A 20606-nucleotide genomic window follows, 5' to 3' on the forward strand; every position below is an offset into this window, starting at 1 on the left:
GAGAGAGATACAGAGAGAGAGAGATACAGACAGAGAGAGATACAGACAGAGAGAGAGACAGACAGAGAGAGAGACAGACAGAGAGAGATACAGACAGAGAGAGATACAGACAGAGAGAGAGACAGAGAGAGATAGAGAGACAGAGAGAGATACAGATAGAGAGAGATACAGACAGAGAGAGAGACAGACAGAGAGAGAGACAGAGAGAGAGAGAGAGACAGAGAGAGAGACAGAGAGAGATAGAGAGACAGAGACGGAGAGAGACCAGGAGGAGGTGGCACCTCAGAGTATCTCCTCTGCCAGGCCTCCAGGATGGCGGCAGCCTTGTCCTCGTTCCAGTTGATGTGGGACACCTGCTGGTAGTCTCGCAGGTGCTCGAACATCTGCTTGGGGGTCATCAGCTGGAACATGGTCTGGAGAGCTTGGGCCCTGGGGGGGGGGGGGGGGGGGCAGGGAGGGAACATGACAACTGAGGCTCCAGACCCCCAATCAACACACACTCAAACACACACACACACACACACGTGTCGCTCGTACAGGACCAACAACATCCACGGTCTATAAGAGGGTGGATTGTGTGAGATAGACCACACGTGCCGACTGCGGAGAGCCGAGACCGACACAGCTTCACGTGTGGGCGGAATGTGCTAGAACGCATCCGAGTCGTGACGACGACGCAAACGAATGGGAACACACACGCACAGAGACACACGCACGGAGACAACACTTTACGACAACAAACAAACAACGCGTCCCACTGTGACACAATCAGATTGTGTGCGGGCGTGTGTGTGGCTGTGTGTGTCTGCTTAGAGAGGGATGGAGGACCAGAGAGAGAGACATTTCCGAACTAAAGCACAATTAGGTCATATTCAACAAATGGTTGTGTGTGCGTTTGATCACTGCTGGCTGGGCCAGACTATAACACTTCACTGGGACCCGTGGTACAAGTTCCACCCAAAAAGCACTTTATCCGTGCAAACTAGCCAACCACATGATCAGTGTGTGTGTGTGTGTGCGTGCGTGTGTGTATGGTTGCTCCCAAGAGTCAGGGCAGCACAGCGAGAGTTGAGTAGGAACAGCTGGAGCTCTTAGATTTCACTGGAATCTGCTAATGACTGCAAGATTTACAGCACTACACACACACACACACAGGGAGCCCCCCCCCCCCCCCGCCCGACCCCTACCTGAGGAGGGGCCCGCTGCCGTTCTTGGTGGCCCCGCCCACGATCAGCTCCTCCTGCCAGTGCATGTACTTCCTGGAGAGTCCGTAGCAACCGCCTGTGAGCGCGCGAGCTATGTCGAAGGGCTGAAACACACACGCGCACACGTGAATAAACCCACGGCGGAACGACACCCGCCCTGAGAACACTTGCGCGCCTCGCGAACGGCCGCACCTTGGTGGTGTTCTTGTTGGGGGCGCTGAGGGGACAGTCGGGGTCGGCCGGGTTGAGGCAGGGACGGTCCATGTAGCCGTGGCCCACGTCGGCCTTCTCCAGCATCTCCTCCCACACCTCAGCGGGCCAACTGAACAGCCTCAGCTCCTTCAGCAGCTCCTTGGGGTCAAAGTTGGTCCACTGGAGAGTTGGTTTGCCCCTGTGGGACGGAGGGGGGGGGGAGGGAGGGAAAGGGAGAAGGCAAAGAGGGAAAAAGAGAGACGGAGGGAGTTAACGAGGATGGAATCGACGGAGGAAAGGAGAGAAGGACCGAGCGAGGGATGGAGAAGGAGGTGGAGAGGGAGGTACCAGGACTGCAGGCCGACCATCCCCGTGACTGAACGTGGGAGTAGTCGGACCAGTGGCTCACAAAATACTGTCTCTCTTTTCCTATCCAGTCATCTCTCTCTCTCTCTTTCTCTCCCTCTCTCTGTCTTTCCCACTCTACGGTGCAGACCACATTGTATGTGCTTAACCAAGCTTGGGTCATTATTCTAGGCCTCCCAACCAGAACATAGTAAAATCCTTATTTACCGTCCACACACACACACACATACACACACACACAGACACACACAGAGGTCTGCAGAGTGTTACTGTACCAGAGAGCCATTAGGAACAGAGAGAACAGACAATAGAGAGAGGCCTGGGGATGAAGACAGACTATCACTAGAGCTACGCATGCCAGCAACCTGTACAATAGAGCCTTCAGAGGAGACGGGTTTAGGACACACACGCGCGCGCGCACGCTTTCTCCCCTCGCACACAACTTCTGTTCCCTCTTAGTCTTTAATGCTGCGTAACTCCCCAGTTGGATGTCTGCGAGGTGGAGCTGAGTGTGTTTGGCAGCCACCGCTAATGGAGCAAAAACAACGAGGCCAGGTCCGAGACGCGGCCGGGCTTCGTTGAGAACGCAGACAGGCAGCTCCCCATCAAACACGATCAGTCGAGAAGAGAGGAGAGAGGAGGGAGGAGGGAGGGAAGAGAGCGGGACAGGAGAGGAGTGGGGAGGACCGCGCGAGAGGAGTGGACGGGGAGGGGGAGAGGGAGGAGAGGGGGAGAGGAATACTTACGGGAGGTAGGCCCTTCCAGCGTGGAGCTTGGCTCCCTCCCAGAAACAGTCGAGAGGGGTGATGATGAGGCAGGGGTGCATGTTTTCAATGATCTGACACACACACACACACAAAACACACACACGGATTAGACTCAATTCCCTATATGTGAATATCTACACCACACTAAGTCAGTCCTGTCATTCTTTATGACGGGACAAAGATACTTACATGGTTCACAAAAGGAATTTCGGTAACAAACTCTCCTGATTTGTAGCATAAATCTTCTAGTTTCCATTGGCTGAAAAGACAAAAAAAATGTTTTTAATATGAACATATTCTACAACCCAGATGACCACCACCCCCCCCCCCCCCTAAAATAAAGGACCTCAACATACAAAGGCCGTGTGTATGTGTGTGTGTCGGTGTGACTGTCTGTGTGTGTGTGTGTCGGACCTGTTGTAAAGGTAAACTTGTACGCGGCTGGCCCTGATGGCTGAGTCGAGGTGTTGTCGTAGCGCCTCCAGGGTCAGCACGCTGGCGCCCTCCTCGCGGGCCGTCTGGATCATGAGCTGGGGGCTGAACATGGCCTCCTCCCCCATCTGCTGCCGGGTGTACTTCAGCTCCTGGTTCACCCTGCCCCCCACTGGAGGGAGTCAGAGGGAGAGAGAGAGAGGGGGGGAGAGAGAGAGAGAGAGAGAGAGAGAGAGAGAGAGAGAGAGAGAGAGAGAGAGAGAGAGAGAGAGAGGATGGGGGGGGAGAAGGAGGAGGGATGTCAAACCGGAGCATTGCATACCGGGGGGCGACGCAAACGCGGCGACCACCCTCGTTGGCGTTTCGTTCTCCCCCCGAAACATCGGTGCTTCGGATTCTCAATTGTGTCTACCTTCTCAAAGCGTCTGGAAGGTTCCGTATCCTACGTAGAACACCAGGCTGTGTGTGTGTGTGTGTCATCCGGTCATGTCCCAGTGGCATGGTGAGGCTAAGCCCTGTGCGTGACATCCGAGCCGGAGAGCTACAAAAGCAGCCGTCTGAAGGCCTACCTGCCAGCCCTGTCTCTACACACACACGCACACACACACACACCACTATACACCAGCCTAGTCTACTCTGCCACACACATGCACTCTGTCCTACTTCTACTACAGACACACACCCACACCACTCCAGTCAAGCCGGCCTCCCAGAGAGTGTTGGCTGGAGATCCAACAACAGCTCTTCTCCTTGGCCAGGCTTGTCAGGGCCTCGTACAGTCTGTTAGGCCGAGGATTCGCTACAAGCAGACAGGAGACAGACAGGTAGGAGACAGCCAGACAGGAGACAGACAGACAGGAGACAGACAGACAGGAAACAGACAGACAGGAGACAGACAGACAGGAGACAGAGACAGGAGACAGACAGACAGGAGACAGACAGACAACAGACAGACAACAGACAGACAGACAGACAGACAGACAGACAGACAGACAGACAGACAGACAGACAGACAGACAGACAGACAGACAGACAGACAGACAGACAGGAGACAGACAGGTAGGAGACAGACAGGTAGGAGACAGACAGGTAGGAGACAGACAGACAGACAGACAGGACACAGACAGACAGGAAACTGGGGTGTACTCGGGTGTGTCGGACTGCAAGAGCGTGCGTGTGTGAGTGTGCATGCATGTGTGTGTGTGTTTACACACTTGTGCGAAGGCATCACGCGTCAGCCATCCACACAGAGAAGGGTTGGTGAAAACACAGGAAGTGTGTAGACGTATGTCCTTCTTCCTCACACACACACACACATCTAAAGCCCTGTGAGAGAGTTGTGTGTGAAAATCTGTACAATTTGATATGCTCTAATCCAATTTAACAATTGCTCGCAATTCATGCAACACAGGCATAGGTAGAATACTTCTGGCCTATTGTAACTGTATTAAAGTTGAACACATGCCTGCAGCTCCATCGAGGCCGACCACCCAGCCAGACCAGAGAGACACGTCTCGGAGCATTAGAGAACACACGCTTGATCTCTCTTCTTTTCTTTCTTTTTTGGGACCCAAACAGCGGTCTCGTCTCGCCCAGGGAGGCGTGCATGTTTAGGATCCTCATCATTGATAGCAGCCGTGAGCTAAACCGATCCGGGCCTAGCGTGGGAGAGATCATCCACCGACGGGACCGGACGGAACTGATTAAGACCCCCTCCGCTGGCCTGGGTCAAAATACTATTTGGAGTTGTTTCAAATACTTGCTCGTTCTTGCCTCAAACAATGGAACCGATGTGCTAGTCCCCAAGAAGTTCTAAACTCGGCCTACCTGATAGTCCAGGCCAGCTGAGATAGTAAAGGACTGAGGTGTAGCCATAAGTCAGACCCTCAGACCCTCACTGTACACACACCACAGAGAAACACCATGAAAGCACCAAGCAGGGCGCTATTAAGGCTCCTGCACACTCGTTCTGGTTGACTTGTGATCCACACTTGCGGCAAACATCCAAGTACACCGCAAAGGGAGTGTGGTTCTCTATAGTGGTGTGTAAAGACTAGAAGTGTGTGCTTCTATAGGGGTGTGTAGAAACCACTTCTATAGGGGTGTGTAAAGACTAGAAGTGTGTGCTTCTATAGGGGTGTGTAGAAACCACTTCTATAGGGGTGTGTAAAGACTAGAAGTGTGTGCTTCTATAGGGGTGTGTAAAGACTAGAAGTGTGTGCTTCTATAGGGGTGTGTAGAAACCACTTCTATAGGGGTGTGTAAAGACTAGAAGTGTGTGCTTCTATAGGGGTGTGTAGAAACCACTTCTATAGGGGTGTGTAAAGACTAGAAGTGTGTGCTTCTATAGGGGTGTGTAAAGACTAGAAGTGTGTGCTTCTATAGGGGTGTGTAAAGACTAGAAGTGTGTGCTTCTATAGGGGTGTGTAGAAACCACTTCTATAGGGGTGTGTAAAGACTAGAAGTGTGTGCTTCTATAGGGGTGTGTAGAAACCAGAAGTGTGTGCTTCTATAGGGGTGTGTAAAGACTAGAAGTGTGTGCTTCTATAGTGGTGTGTAGAAACCAGAAGTGTGTGCTTCTATAGGGGTGTGTAGAAACCAGAAGTGTGTGCTTCTATAGGGGTGTGTAAAGACTAGAAGTGTGTGCTTCTATAGTGGTGTGTAGAAACCAGAAGTGTGTGCTTCTATAGGGGTGTGTAAAGACTAGAAGTGTGTGCTTCTATAGTGGTGTGTAGAAACCAGAAGTGTGTGCTTCTATAGGGGTGTGTAAAAACCAGAAGTGTGTGCTTCTATAGGGGTGTGTAAAGACTAGAAGTGTGTGCTTCTATAGTGGTGTGTAGAAACCAGAAGTGTGTGCTTCTATAGGGGTGTGTAGAAACCACTTCTATAGGGGTGTGTAAAGACTAGAAGTGTGTGCTTCTATAGGGGTGTGTAGAAACCACTTCTATAGGGGTGTGTAAAGACTAGAAGTGTGTGCTTCTATAGGGGTGTGTAAAGACTAGAAGTGTGTGCTTCTATAGGGGTGTGTAGAAACCACTTCTATAGGGGTGTGTAAAGACTAGAAGTGTGTGCTTCTATAGGGGTGTGTAGAAACCACTTCTATAGGGGTGTGTAAAGACTAGAAGTGTGTGCTTCTATAGGGGTGTGTAAAGACTAGAAGTGTGTGCTTCTATAGGGGTGTGTAGAAACCACTTCTATAGGGGTGTGTAAAGACTAGAAGTGTGTGCTTCTATAGGGGTGTGTAGAAACCACTTCTATAGGGGTGTGTAAAGACTAGAAGTGTGTGCTTCTATAGGGGTGTGTAAAGACTAGAAGTGTGTGCTTCTATAGGGGTGTGTAAAGACTAGAAGTGTGTGCTTCTATAGGGGTGTGTAGAAACCACTTCTATAGGGGTGTGTAAAGACTAGAAGTGTGTGCTTCTATAGGGGTGTGTAGAAACCAGAAGTGTGTGCTTCTATAGGGGTGTGTAAAGACTAGAAGTGTGTGCTTCTATAGTGGTGTGTAGAAACCAGAAGTGTGTGCTTCTATAGGGGTGTGTAGAAACCAGAAGTGTGTGCTTCTATAGGGGTGTGTAAAGACTAGAAGTGTGTGCTTCTATAGTGGTGTGTAGAAACCAGAAGTGTGTGCTTCTATAGGGGTGTGTAAAGACTAGAAGTGTGTGCTTCTATAGTGGTGTGTAGAAACCAGAAGTGTGTGCTTCTATAGGGGTGTGTAAAAACCAGAAGTGTGTGCTTCTATAGGGGTGTGTAAAGACTAGAAGTGTGTGCTTCTATAGTGGTGTGTAGAAACCAGAAGTGTGTGCTTCTATAGGGGTGTGTAAAGACTAGAAGTGTGTGCTTCTATAGTGGTGTGTAGAAACCAGAAGTGTGTGCTTCTATAGGGGTGTGTAAAGACTAGAAGTGTGTGCTTCTATAGGGGTGTGTAAAGACTAGAAGTGTGTGCTTCTATAGGGGTGTGTAAAGACTAGAAGTGTGTGCTTCTATAGGGGTGTGTAAAGACTAGAAGTGTGTGCTTCTATAGGGGTGTGTAAAGACTAGAAGTGTGTGCTTCTATAGTGGTGTGTAGAAACCAGAAGTGTGTGCTTCTATAGGGGTGTGTAAAGACTAGAAGTGTGTGCTTCTATAGTGGTGTGTAGAAACCAGAAGTGTGTGCTTCTATAGGGGTGTGTAAAGATTAGAAGTGTGTGCTTCTATAGTGGTGTGTAGAAACCAGAAGTGTGTGCTTCTATAGGGGTGTGTAAAGACTAGAAGTGTGTGCTTCTATAGTGGTGTGTAGAAACCAGAAGTGTGTGCTTCTATAGGGGTGTGTAAAGACTAGAAGTGTGTGCTTCTATAGGGGTGTGTAAAGACTAGAAGTGTGTGCTTCTATAGGGGTGTGTAAAGACTAGAAGTGTGTGCTTCTATAGGGGTGTGTAAAGACTAGAAGTGTGTGCTTCTATAGGGGTGTGTAAAGACTAGAAGTGTGTGCTTCTATAGGGTTGTGTAAAGACTAGAAGTGTGTGCTTCTATATGGGTGTGTAAAGACTAGAAGTGTGTGCTTCTATAGTGGTGTGTAAAGACTAGAAGTGTGTGCTTCTATACCAGTGTTTCCCACACATAGACTTATTTGTGGCGGTGCGCCACAGAATCAACACCGGCCGCCACATATTGAGCTTCAAAAAAAAAATGTGTTGACGCTATTTAGGTTATCGAACCGGCAACCTTCTGATTAATAGCCCAATTCCCTAAACGCTCAGCCATCTGACACCCCCCACTTACCCGGCATCATGGAGCCAGGGAATAGTTATTTAGCGTGAAGGTGTGAATCATTTTGGATTAATATTTAATATAATAAAGTTCTGTGTAACACATGATAAACAAAGGAATTATTTCGACCCCCCCGCCACAAATAACTTTCTAATCTGTGGGAAACATTGTATAGGGGTGTGTACAGACCAGAAGAGTGTGTTTCTATAGGGGTGTGTTCAGACCAGAAGAGTGTGTTTCTATAGGGGTGTGTTCAGACCAGAAGAGTGTGTTTCTATAGGGGTGTGTTCAGACCAGAAGAGCGCAGTTGTCTGTGTGTGGACTGTTGTGAACACATTCCAAGACCTGGACGGTCAACTAAAGATCTGCTGGAGTTTACAGCTGGGGCTGAGTGGTAGGACAACACAAGGAATGCACATCCACACACATGCTCCCATGAACACACACACACACACACACCCCCACACACACACACACACACCCCCACACACACCACAGGAAACAGCACATTACGACCTCAGGCTTGGAGAATTCCACACTTCCCGAGGTTACAACGTTTTGGGGTCAACACTCACCCTGCTTCAGGCTGAAATTAACACCCCAGCTGGACCTGAAAAAAATGTGTGTGTGTGTGTGTGTGTGTGTGCGTGCGTGTGCGTGTGTGTCCACAGCACACACAGCTGTGTTTCCTCAATGACACATATTTATGCTCATGTATCGGTTTAACCCCTGCGTAGACGGCTCTCTCTCAAATGTGTCTGCCCTACAACCTGCACCTACAGGAAACTGTTCTTCCCCAAAACAGTGTGTCCCTCATCGCTTCCCCCTCTCCTCCAACGTCTTTCCCTCCTCCGCCCTCCTATCCTCCCCCTCCGGTCTTTCCAGACATTAGTTGACCACACACCTGCAGGAAAGGTTCCAGCAAACTACCGCTTGTGCGTTTTAATATCTTAGGATGTCCGTGTGGGTCTGCGACTGTTTGTGTGTTTGTGCTTGTGTGAGTCGTTTGACTGTGTTTGTCCGTGCCTGCGTATTGGGTGTGTTTGTGGCGTGTATGCGTGTGTGTGAGTGTGTGATATCTTGGGGCTGTGCGTGGGTCTAAGCCCGGTCTTTAAAGACAGACGGGGTCACGGAAAGTTGAAATTTGAAAAAAGATACCAAGAGAGTATGTCGTAGGATATCCTAAAACCACGGAACAGCATTCCCTCCCCAGAACAGCCAGGGCAGAACACAATAGTGACCATCGCTATGAAAAAACAAACCCCCCCCCCAGACACACACAGACAGACCTAATACCTTTGAGGTTCTGCATCCTGCTATCTGAGTAGAGCATAGTGTACAGTACAGTACAGTAGGGGGCATGTCAACTGTGTATCCATGAAATGGAGACAGACAAGGCAATAGGGAAAGACAGAGGAGGAAGAGGGATAGACACACCATATCAATTGTGTATATTACAGAGATAAAGAGATATCTCAGAAAGAGATGTGTATATTACAGAAGGAAAGAAAAAAAGAAAGAAAGAAAGAAAAAAAGAAAGACAGAACGAAAAAGAGTATTATGAATCAATTTGGGCATTGTTGTTATTTGAACACTGTCTGTTTGCCTTTGGCAATATTGGAAGTATTTCTCAACATACCGATACAGCACTCCCCAAAATTGAAATTGAACTGAAAAAGAGAGAGAGAGAGAGAGAGAGAGAGAGAGAGAGAGAGAGAGAGAGAGAGAGAGGGGGAGGACAGAGAGCGAGGGAATGAGTGTCCCTGTGTTGGAGGCTTCAGTGAGGGTATTCAGCTTGTTGCATAACATTAACCCCTGCCCCCCTATTCTCCAGCCTGGGGTAGAGGGGGGAGGAGGGAGGAGGAGGAGGAGGAGGGGGGGGGGGGTTAAAGAGCTGACATCACCCCTCTTTAGCCCCCCCCCAACTCCCTCTTTCCCTCCCATTCAAGACTCCCCCAGTGTCTGATTGGCCAGATGGTTGGGGCTAGGCCCGGCCCCCAGTCTCACTGTCACCCTCTCTCTACAGTGAACCATGCTATCATCCCAATAACAACCCCACACACCCCTGTCCTGCTCCACTCTGCCCCTGTACGCGCATGACTCTGTCGGTTGGAACGTGCATGTGTATATATCTGTGTGTGTGTGTGGTGGAATGTGTGTGTGTGTGTGTATGTGAAGGGATTAGCTGGATTAGACCATGCCCCCTGGGGTAACGTGGAAGCCCCCAAACCGGGTCATCTCTCAGTGAAGCGACCCGCCAGCGCCCCCTCACAACCCCGGACCCCCCCCCCCCCCCCTCCCCCTCCACCCCTCAGCCCAACCCACGTCTCTGCTGCGTTTCTCTGGGGACGTTGTACTGGAAGGAGACGTATCCCTCTCTCCGTCCTTCCATGCACCCCTCAGTCCTGTTCTAGGGTCACTTGCACTCTGAGAGTCTCCTCTCTTCCTCCTCTCTTCCTCCTCTCCTCTTTTCTTCCTTTCTTCTCTTCCTCCTCTCCTCTTTTCTTCCTCTCTTCTCTTCCTCTTCCTCCTCTCCTCTTTTCTTCCTTTCTTCTCTTCCTCTTCCTCCTCTCCTCTTTTCTTCCTCTCTTCTCTTCCTCCTCCTCTACTTCCATTTGTCACCCCTCCCATCCCGTGTTTTCCTGTCTTCTCTGGCGGGGTGTCTCTTAAGCATGTCAGGAAAAGGTTTCGTGTGTCATTTATGAATCATGACACCATGACCGAGAGTGCGAATAGTCCCTATCTTTGGCTGTGGAATTCCCGTTTGTCGTATAGTAAATACAGTCATTCTTGAATGCGCAAAGAGCACACACATACACAACTACACACACACTCACATATGTACACACATACAGAGAGACGAGACTCAGCAGAGAAGACCTCCCCTCACCTCTTCTGTCCTCTCTCCTCTTTCTTCCAGCTTGCAGCGTAGAGGGGACTGGGGCAAGCAAGCAAGCAAGAAAGAAAGAGAGGGGGAGAGAAAGAGGGGGGGGAGAAGAGATAAAGTAGAAAGAGAGAGAAAGGTGCTCTCACCGCAGCCGTACCACAATGCCCCCCGCCCCCCTCCCCCAAAGCGCGAACACACACACGCAAACACACACCCACACCAGAAAAGACACCACCACCACAAATGTGACACCCCAGCTGCAACCCCCCCCCCCCCCCCCCCCCCCCCCCCCACACACACCCCTTCTCCCATATTACCATATGTATGGCCCCCTCGCCCCTCATTATGCTAATCACCTGTCTGTCCCCGCAGCTCCTGCAATGTGTGGATTTAGTTGTGGGATCGGCTCCAGGAACAGCTTCTCTGGGCCTGAGGTGGATATTCTCAGTGGGCAGATTCTTCCACTGTGCTGCCTTCATTCAGGCCCCTTCTCTCGATCCAACCACACCCCACACCCCCCCCCCCCCCCACACACACACACACACACACACACACACACACTACCCACCTCATCCCACCCTCCCCTCCCCTTAGAAATAAACCGACATTCAACATTGTACTGGTACCCACGCCAAACCCAGAGAGAAGGCCACGATGCAAGAGAAGGGAAAGTGTGTGTGTGTGTGTGTCTGACGTGTGTGTGTGACGTGAATGATATGGCAATCGGACCAGAGACCTCCGAAGTTGCCAAGATAAGACTCTCCTGCCTAAGGAAAGCTCTTAACAGGGTCACAATCAAAGCCGGACGACACCGTTTGTCTTTGACATCGCCTTGCACTAATGAGATACCTGATGCGTTTCAACGACCTCTGTATGACCTCAGACACCACGACCCGACTCAAATTCACCGTCTCATTCCATCACGTACGTGTTGTCTGCGCAACACTTTTGAAACCTCTAATATTTTAGTAAATAAAAACGTTCAGCTTTCCTTCCCTTTTTCAATAACATGCACCCTGGGTCGGCCTATCGGATAGAACCCAGGTGAGAGCCGTCCCGCTGTCTGTCCTGAGATTGGCTGAGCGCCAGCCATAACAGACCGTGACATGAGCGCGAGCGAGCAATCTCCGCCAGCCATCTCTATGTCATTTCCTGGAAAGATGGACGCCGATTCCAGGTATCCAGCCATCAGACATTCCTCGCCATCTCACCCTGGCCAAAGCACCTCGCTGTTTGACGGCTGTGAGACCAGGTCACGACACACACACACACACACGACAACCACTAGGTCACAGGTGCTCCCCAGTCTAAGACCAGCTCTGCAGAACCAGGCCATATTGCATTCTGACACACACGCACACACCAAGGCAAACACATCTGCACGGCAGATTATGACGTGTCATGTCGCCTTTTCGGCTATGTGACACTGATGCAATTCCTCTTGCTTACACTGTGCGCATGCAGCCTTAGTTCAGGTTTCACACGCCCCGTGCATGAGCACCCGACCTCGTTCACGACTGCTCCAAATGTCTCCCTCCTGCCTCCAGAGGCAGCTCTCTGTAGGCACTACGGGCCTAAAAACAAACACACTACGGCTACTATACTCTGCTCAAGCCCGCCCCCTCTCTCTCTCTCTCTCTCTCTCCCTCTCTCTCCCCGCCCTCTGGCCGCCAGCACTGGAAGGGAGGGAGGGAGAGGAAGAGGAGGGGAGGGAGGGAGGGTGGACCACCCTGCTCTCATGGCTGGCCCGAGTGTTTACATTGCCCTGCTTCACTCTGTAATACATCTGGTATTCTGGGGCCACTCTCCCCAGCAAGGGGGGGGGGGGGGGGGGGGGGGGGGGCGAGGGGGGCGAGGGGGTAAAGAGACTCTTTCGGCAGGGAGGAAAAGGAGGGAGGGATAGAGAGAGGGGGGGAGGGGAGACGGCCAGTCATTCGCAGGCCCTCTGGTTTTTGAATAAGAGCGCCCCGAAAGAATGCAAAATGTAAACACAGGGCTTGGAGGCTCGGAGGCCTGTTGTTTGTGAATGGGAGTCCGTCTACACACACACACACACCACCACAGAAGCACATTCACACAGATTCACCACATGTCCAAACCAGACAACTTTTAAAGGAGGGCATAAGAAGTATTAGGGTATGAGAACTCACACTGCTTTAGAAAAGTCCGGAATTCAGTTCCCCCAAACGGAATCCTAGCCTGCACATTTCATCCACTCATAAAGTTTAACACAACATTCTGGAATGTTATTCCTTCTAGTGAACTGTAATCCTGTTTGCAGCACATTCACAAACACCAAGTTAATTAAGTTCAGTTCTGTGTAGTGTAGTGCCTGTGTAGGTGTGTGTGCCATCTGTGTGTGTGTGTGTGTTTGTGTGTGTGTGTGTGCAAGAGAGTTTGTAAAAGAGTAGTGTCCTGTGCAAACTAGGCCAAAATACGTGCACGTTTGTGTTTTCGACTGCTTGTGTCTGCAGATAACGAGAGAAAGAGGGAGAGTGAGGGAGAGCGTTGGATTCCAGGCTCATTCACCACCTCCTAGGTCACACTAGACCAAAATCCTAAAGGAATTGTGTGTGTATGGGGGGGGGGGGTGCGTGCATGCATGTGTGTGTGTGTGTGTATGTGCGTGTGGAATACATTGCAATAGATATTGATTGATTCTGTAAAATCAGACTGCCCTCTGCTGGACACACCCCTGATACACCCACACAGTCACTCGCACACGCGTACACTACTACACATGCCCCACACTCTCCATACAAACCACAGCAGGAACTTAGGGGACGACAGCTGCTACGTTTTGCCTGCATCCCCTATGTTTTGCCCCTCTCCTTTTTCTTTCCCTCTCCCGCCCGCCCGCTCTCTCTCTCTCTCTCTCTCTCTCTCTCTCTCTCTCTCTCTCTCTCTCTCTCTCTCTCTCTCTCTCTCTCTCTCTCTCTGTCTCTCTCTCTCTCTGCTGTGACTCTTCACTCTGCGCCCAGGCCACAGGGTGAGTATCAGGTGAGGTTTTAAATAGCGGAGGGCTCCACGCGATGACCTAAGGGCCCTTGAGGTCTGCCCTGTGTCCCCTGACCTGGCCCCCATACTCTGAGCAGGCCTATCTGGAGGGGAGGGAATGGGAGCCGTTCCATTCTCGCAATCTCTTTCCACTCTCAAGTCTCTTTATTTTCTTATCGACATCACCTTTCTCCCCACCTCGGCTGAATCTCCACCCCACCATCAGCCTCTCTCATGCCTCTCTCTCTCTGTATTTCCCCATCTCGGGACACTCTTATTCTCTCTCTCTCTCTCCATCCCAGCCCCACTCTCCTTGTTTTCTTCCCCATCTCCAGCCCCTCTCTCTCTCCAGTGTCTTTTCATTTGAGCCCCTCTCCTTCGCTTCTCTCTCCTCTATCCAGACCACCCTTTCTCCTCTCTCTCTCCCCACAGTGCTCTTCCAGGGAGCTTCTTTTTTCTCTCTCTCTCTCTCTCTCTCTCTCTCTCTCTCTCTCTCTCTCTCTCTCTGTCTCTCTGTCTCTCTGTCTCTGTGTCTCTCTCTCTCTCCTTCTCTCTCTCTTCCATCTCCAGCCTCTGGCGGCAGTGAGGGGCCATCCTACAGGAAGGCCAATGTTTACGTGATACTGTTTTAATTAGAGTCAGCCGGCGCTGCTATTTTCTTTACAATTTGGCTCATGTTTGTGTTCTCCCAGAATGCAATGGGACGGCTCCATGCTCGAACCACCGCGAGGAGGGCAGTGAGGGGGTTCTCGCTCCCCCTCACTCGCTCCATCCTCAGACTCTCTGTCGCGCTCTCTCTCCCCCTCGGTCATCCTCTGCGTCCTGTGTCTCTTCGCTCTCTCTCTCTCCAAAGCCTTGCTCTCTTCCATCTCTCTCCTTGTTTCTCTCAGCCCTCCTTCTTCCTCTCGCATTCTCGTTCCCTCTCTCCTCATCCCGCTCACTCTCCCCCACCAACTCACCGAAATAAACTGATGTATTCCATCCTACATACAGCAATCCTGGGGTTAAAAGTGCTTTAGATCCTGGCTGCTAGGAGACATGCCTACAACTGAGATTACAATGGGAGCGCAGACATATTTGTGTCGGGGGGACCAGATAGGAGCCAACAATACTACAACTTCCTCTTGTGGTTAACTACTTCCTGTGAGTGCCCTAATCATTCCTAACCACGGTGTTTATCTCAAGTATGGGTGGGATCTGGACAAAATACACAGTTACTCATTAAATCTGTTTGAGGGTGGACAGACAGCGCAGCGAGACAAAACTAGTTCTTAAAGGCCGCCACAGGCTGTTTTCTGTGACTGTCTGTCCGTTCGTCTCGTGAAATAAACATCATTTCCTGTGTGGAAGTGTTTATAAACCCTGATGAGTGAATATGGTGTGCAGAAAGACTACCCCGACAGGGCCTGGAACACATGATCTTTCCTAGCATAAACAGAGCTGCAGAAGGTACCTTAACATGGCTAGGACTGGTGACGAAAGACAGGATGAAATCCCTAACCACTCTTTATTCTGATCAGAGGGATAGAGAGTGAGTAAGTGAGTCTATGTCTGTGAGATGTGTGTGTCAGTCAATGTGGCTCCAGTCTCCATGCGTGGTCGCTGGAAGGCTCCTCACAGAGAACCAAGGTCTCTCTCTCTCTGTCTCTTCTCTCTCTCTCTCTCTCTGTCTCTCTCTCTCTCTCTGAGCCCAGTCTTCCTTTACGTCCAGGCCCAGCACAGTGTTCCACTGTCAAGGCAAGACTAATCTATCCCTCAGCTGTGCAGCCTAATCTAAACAAACACATCCCTCCCCAAGCAGCATCTGGAACCCGTCACATCCTGGGACCTAGAAGCACTCCACAACTCACTGTTTGCTAGTGTATGTGTGTGCGTGCGTCTGTGTATGCATATATACATACATACACAGATACGGTGATGATATATCTACTATTCTGTTCTTGTACTTGTGTGGCTACAGAAAGAGAGGGATTTGTGCAAATTTGACTACCATTCAAGTGATAGGTTTCTGCAAATGGGTGAGGTGGAAATATACATCCTCGTCTTTCAAGCCTTTGAAAATAGTTGATGTGTTAACATATTGTGTAATAAACCTGTGATAACACATTAAATATATTGTATATTTCTGAAAATACTGCTAGACGAAAAATGACAACACTTGACCAAGTCGCGTCCGCCTACTGCGCTTGCGTCACTGACTGAACGAACACCTTGACTGTCAAAGCCCGTGGCACGCAATGCAGTCTTTCTTCTAAACCCGCTGTCAGGCAAACGCCGTTAACCTTGATCCAAATAACGGTTCGACATTTCTGCTCGATTCCATTTAGTCTAACTGTACATTGATGACTTAGGCCTACCTGTTTTACAACAAGTCGGAAACTCAACTCGCGAGCCTTGGCAATAGATTAACCGAGGTAAACAATCAAACAACATTGTTAATTTGCGTTCAAAATGCAACTGTTGTGATGTTTTTTTCAAAACTCCCCCGTTAAAACAAGAAAGTGAATGGGTGATCCATTCGTGACACAAATACCCTCGTCTTAAACTGCTGGAATGCAGATCAAAGGAGAGAGAAAAAAAACATCTGCCCATCCCCCTTACTAGACTTCTCGAGTTCACCACCCAGGCTGTAATGTTCTGCTTTCTAACAAAATATACATATTCTTCACAAAGTACTCCTGAAAAGGAGAGCCCGATGCTGGATTTCTACTTTACAAACATGGGGTTTCTGTCCGCACTCCGCTTTTTCCCTACAGCCGGAGACAAATCTTTTTGGAAAGTTGAGAGCTGTCCAAGAGGGGGACCACACACAGTCTCTGAGCTGTGCGCGGATCACATTCAGCTGCTGGGGGCAGGCAGACACACACACACACACTTACACACACTCACAAAATGGCGGCTTTGACCAAATTTCCTCTCCCCAACTTCCCCGAAACGTATTGACAACTTTAATTTGAAATACAATTGGCAGTAATGGATCATCTGTACAGTGTTTACACAGCAGCCCGTTCAGTTTGCGTGTCCGAAGCAATAAACCTGACTGCTAAATAAAATACAAATAATCTTCAAACTTGTTTGAGCTGGCTCCTTGCCAGACTTCTATACAATAAACAATCCTTCAGCTTTTGGCAGACCCCCCACTGCACTCCACCCCACCCACCCTGCCCCATCCTTACGCCCAAAACTTGGGTGAAGAAAAGCATTTAATGTACCTTCAAAACGTTGAAATGATTAACAAAGGTGTTTCTTACCTTCAACCCAGAGTTTCTCCACGTCGGTCTCCAAATTAGCTGCCCTCAAGCCGACAGCAAAAGCTCCGAATATCATGAGGCCAACAACCAAAAACTTTCCGCAGTTCTTTTGTATGTAACAGCCCAACTTGAACAAGAGTCTCTGAAACTTCGCTCTCAGCCATAGCGGTGCTTTCCTTCCAGTCGCCTTCCCCTGCGACAACACAAGAGAGTCTCCATGTTATACCAAATAAGATATATGTTCCTCCAGCATAAACTGCTGAACACATATGCCACAGAAACCATCTCGCCTACATGTCAACAGGTAGGCTATATCCCTTGGGTTACCTGTGAATTTAGTGACCAAGCCTAAGATGTGGATAAACGGCTCTTTTGACTATGATAGGACACATAAGTGTTTTATTCTGAACATTTTGGCTGCTATTTTTGGCCAAGATGCCCGTGGTTGGACCTCCTACGTTGAGGGAGGAAAAGAGATAGCCAGTAATAGAAGAGAACGTTTTGGACAACACACACAGGCGTGCGTGCGTGCGAGACTTATCGGCAGCGTGGCCAGCCGTCATTGACAGTAACAAGGCGCGACATGATACACCGTATCAAATGATGATGATATTAAAAGCCCTTCCGTTTTAAGGTGCACGATTCGCGGTTCGTCTCCGCCAACGGCACACATCACACAACAATTCTATTCCCATAGAGCAGCCTGTGTGATCCGAGTTGGGGAGTGGAGTAGCCATCACGGAGGGAGTAAGGACAATATTTGTGAACGGAAGAGGGCAGCCACATGGATTTTTGCTTTAGCGAGGGGAGCGGGTAGAACAACTTCACAGTAAAGATAAAATCCCACACATGCTCCGACAGTTGAAACTTTTCTACAATGTTTTCTATTAGGCTACGACTAAATAGAATAATTGTAGTCTATTTTAGTTAGCTTATTAGCTTAAACCCCAAAGAGGGTGAAAATGCGGTATGCTACAGCTTGATATCGGGGAAATGTGTCCTCTTTTGACATTTTGCATTCCCATAGCGAATACTGAAAAGCTGCAGTAAGTAGCATGCATTCTCTTAACATTTCATGTAACATAATATACAACTGCCCTATAGCCTTGTCCCCCGAAACCCTCTCCCCTCTGCCCTGTCCGTCCCGTCCGGAGCTATCCCGTTACCTAGCAGCGACTTGACAAAGTTGGGAAGTTTTACAATTTAGGAAACGGGTTGGAACATAATACTGCCCTATCAATTCCAAGAACAAGCACCTCTGATATTTGGTCCAATGCAAAAGCTGCATCGCAGTAGCTCGGTCGCTGCAAATACTCTAAATCCGGCGCTGTTGTGCGATAGTTCCCCCTGTTTCTCCGCGTTATCCTCGGCCGATCGGGGTCCCTGTTTTCCTGCTCGAAGGAGGCATTAGCAGGCGAGGCCATGGTGCGGAGACTGCGCGGTGGTTATTGTTTTCCACGTTATAATATTTCCCCGAAAGCGTGCAGTGATATCCCAAGGCAACACAGTTTCACTCTCGGTGATCTCACACCCGTGAAGTACTTCATACTCCTGCTGCAGACGGCGAGTCAAAGTCTGAGCCTTCCATCCCAACATTTCGTGATCCGGAGGTCTCCACCGCTTCGCACATTCACCGTTACTCCAAAAAAGTGTATTCCGTTAAAAGCCGAAGTGGAAGAAGCGCTTCCCATACATAAAACGGTGGCTCGGAAAGTTCGACGATCGGAGCATTCTGTGAGTTCTCTGTGGTCTTCCCCTGGGCCGCGCGACACGGCGAACTCTGAGATTCAATAGATGAGAAAAAAGACCACTCTCCATTTGGAGACAGGAGGAGGAGGGGAGAACGCAAAAAAACGAAATCCCGCCTCCAGGGCTGTCAGATAGCCGGACTTTCTCGCATCTGATTGGTTCCAGAAGGGCAAAAATTACTCAGCAAACACGACTATTATTAGCTGCTTAGCAACAGCTCAGTAAAGTAGAGAGACCACCCAAGCAGAGAACTCGTGTGTGCATCTCAAACTTCGAGAGAGCCTTTGAAAAAGCAAGTCCTCGTGTGCGTTACCGCGCAACCGCGACCGGAGTCGTGATTTTCCGCACAGAACTGCATTACTTTGGAGAGTATTTCTCGGAGAAAACATACTTCCTTGGCAAAGTTCGCGGTCTGTTCGCCGGAGGGGGCTCAAGGAATGTCAGTTCTGTAGCTTGAGCTTTTAACTTAGTTCTGTAGCTTTTCATAGCCTCAAATTACAGCGGTTTAGGGAAGGTCCCAAATGTACAGTCTCAGTGTTATAAAAAACATTTACAGTACGGAATACATCTGTCTATAGCTTTTTCTTTGCATTGTATAGCCTTGAACAATGCCCTATGCAATAAACTCACACCTCATCATTGGGAAAATTGCAGTTATTTGGTTTAATAGCCAGAGAAAATTTTAAAAGTAAGTATATATTGTTCATCTTTTTCATTGTGTTGCTCATTATACATAGCCTATAGGTACAGCCTACAAAAAATAAATAATGATTTGGACTTCGATGACTGCATGGATCATGACCATGTGGGCTTTAGTGCAATAGCACAGAAATAGAAAATTACCGCATTAAACATGTTCATAGTCAATCAAATTGAGCCTTATGAAAGTTCGAATGAAAGTATAACTAAAGTTGGATAACTACATGGATTTTAGTAGGCGTAATATGACTAAAACTTATATGATTATATAATTATATAATATGACTTATATGGCTTATATAATATGACTTAAACTTTAGGACACTTGTTTGCACATTGGACAGCCAAGGTCAATATTGACAAGCTTTTGAAAGACACAATCAACTGTTAATGTTCTAATCACGTATAGGACGTCGTCTTTATCATCATGATCAATTGCAAAGTAATTAAAAACATATGCCATAAAAATATGATATAGGCTTTAACGTGCCTATATAGGCAGCTATTATTTTGTTAAAAACTCAAGTAGCCTACTGAAAAAGAATGATGCATTTGTCCATCAACAGATGGCACAGATACGGTGAAACGCTCTCCATTTTGAGAGTCGTATGATTCAATTTGTCTTCTCCTTTATAATGAAGCCCATATATTTATAGCATTTGTGTTGTGACAGTCTTTAGTTTATAAAATATAATTTAAACGGACAAGTATAGAGAAAAACTGGTTGATCATCTCACATTAGCCTAAATTAGTTTAGCCTACATAACGTCTGTGAAGTGCGACGTTTTTTACACTTTAACTAAGCTACAGTATTCTAAGAGGTTAAATCATTTTCTTATTACAATTTTGGCGCGTTGATACTGTAGTCAGCCACGACCATTTACCTACTTTGGGACAGAGCATATTTTCAGCCTGTGCACCACCGTCTGCCAAGATGTCACACCTGGGCAACATATCAAATACAGCATCGCGACCACCAATTTGTAAACTTAAAAAAACTTGCCACCCGCTTACCATATTTTGACCGGGAAATGTTCTGGAAATTGATACCCACCCCCCTTGGACTCGACAGTTGTCACTTCCAACAAAGATAAACGTAAATGCCTTATCATCCGGACAAAAAATGGTTAGGCTCGCCGTAATCCGTCTTGGTCGCGGGCATCCTGCTCAATGTTGGAACTAGGGCTCACAATTACATGCCTGTTCCTATTAACTAGCGGCGCTGTGTCCACGTGGGTGGTCTAATTCTCGATAGGCAGGACCCCTGCCAATCACGTAAAGACAACTAACTGCAGCATCCACCCACTACAGACACA

General features: G+C 48.8%; 1 protein-coding gene across 1 annotated transcript; it reads right to left on the minus strand.

Annotated features, from left to right (window-relative positions):
• Window positions 1-212: 212 nt before the first annotated feature.
• Window positions 213-18705, minus strand: ptch1 (patched 1; the record flags this gene model as incomplete). Its single annotated transcript, XM_047048366.1, has 8 exons — window positions 18099-18705; window positions 16843-17035; window positions 2945-3134; window positions 2720-2789; window positions 2510-2601; window positions 1398-1596; window positions 1188-1309; window positions 213-429 (listed from the first exon to the last, which is right to left on the minus strand). Coding segments are annotated over exons 1-8 (1251 nt in total), but the record flags the coding sequence as incomplete, so codon positions are not given.
• Window positions 18706-20606: the final 1901 nt, after the last annotated feature.

Source organism: Hypomesus transpacificus, chromosome 24 (assembly GCF_021917145.1).
Source record: "Hypomesus transpacificus isolate Combined female chromosome 24, fHypTra1, whole genome shotgun sequence".
Taxonomy (NCBI): Eukaryota; Metazoa; Chordata; class Actinopteri; order Osmeriformes; family Osmeridae; genus Hypomesus; species Hypomesus transpacificus.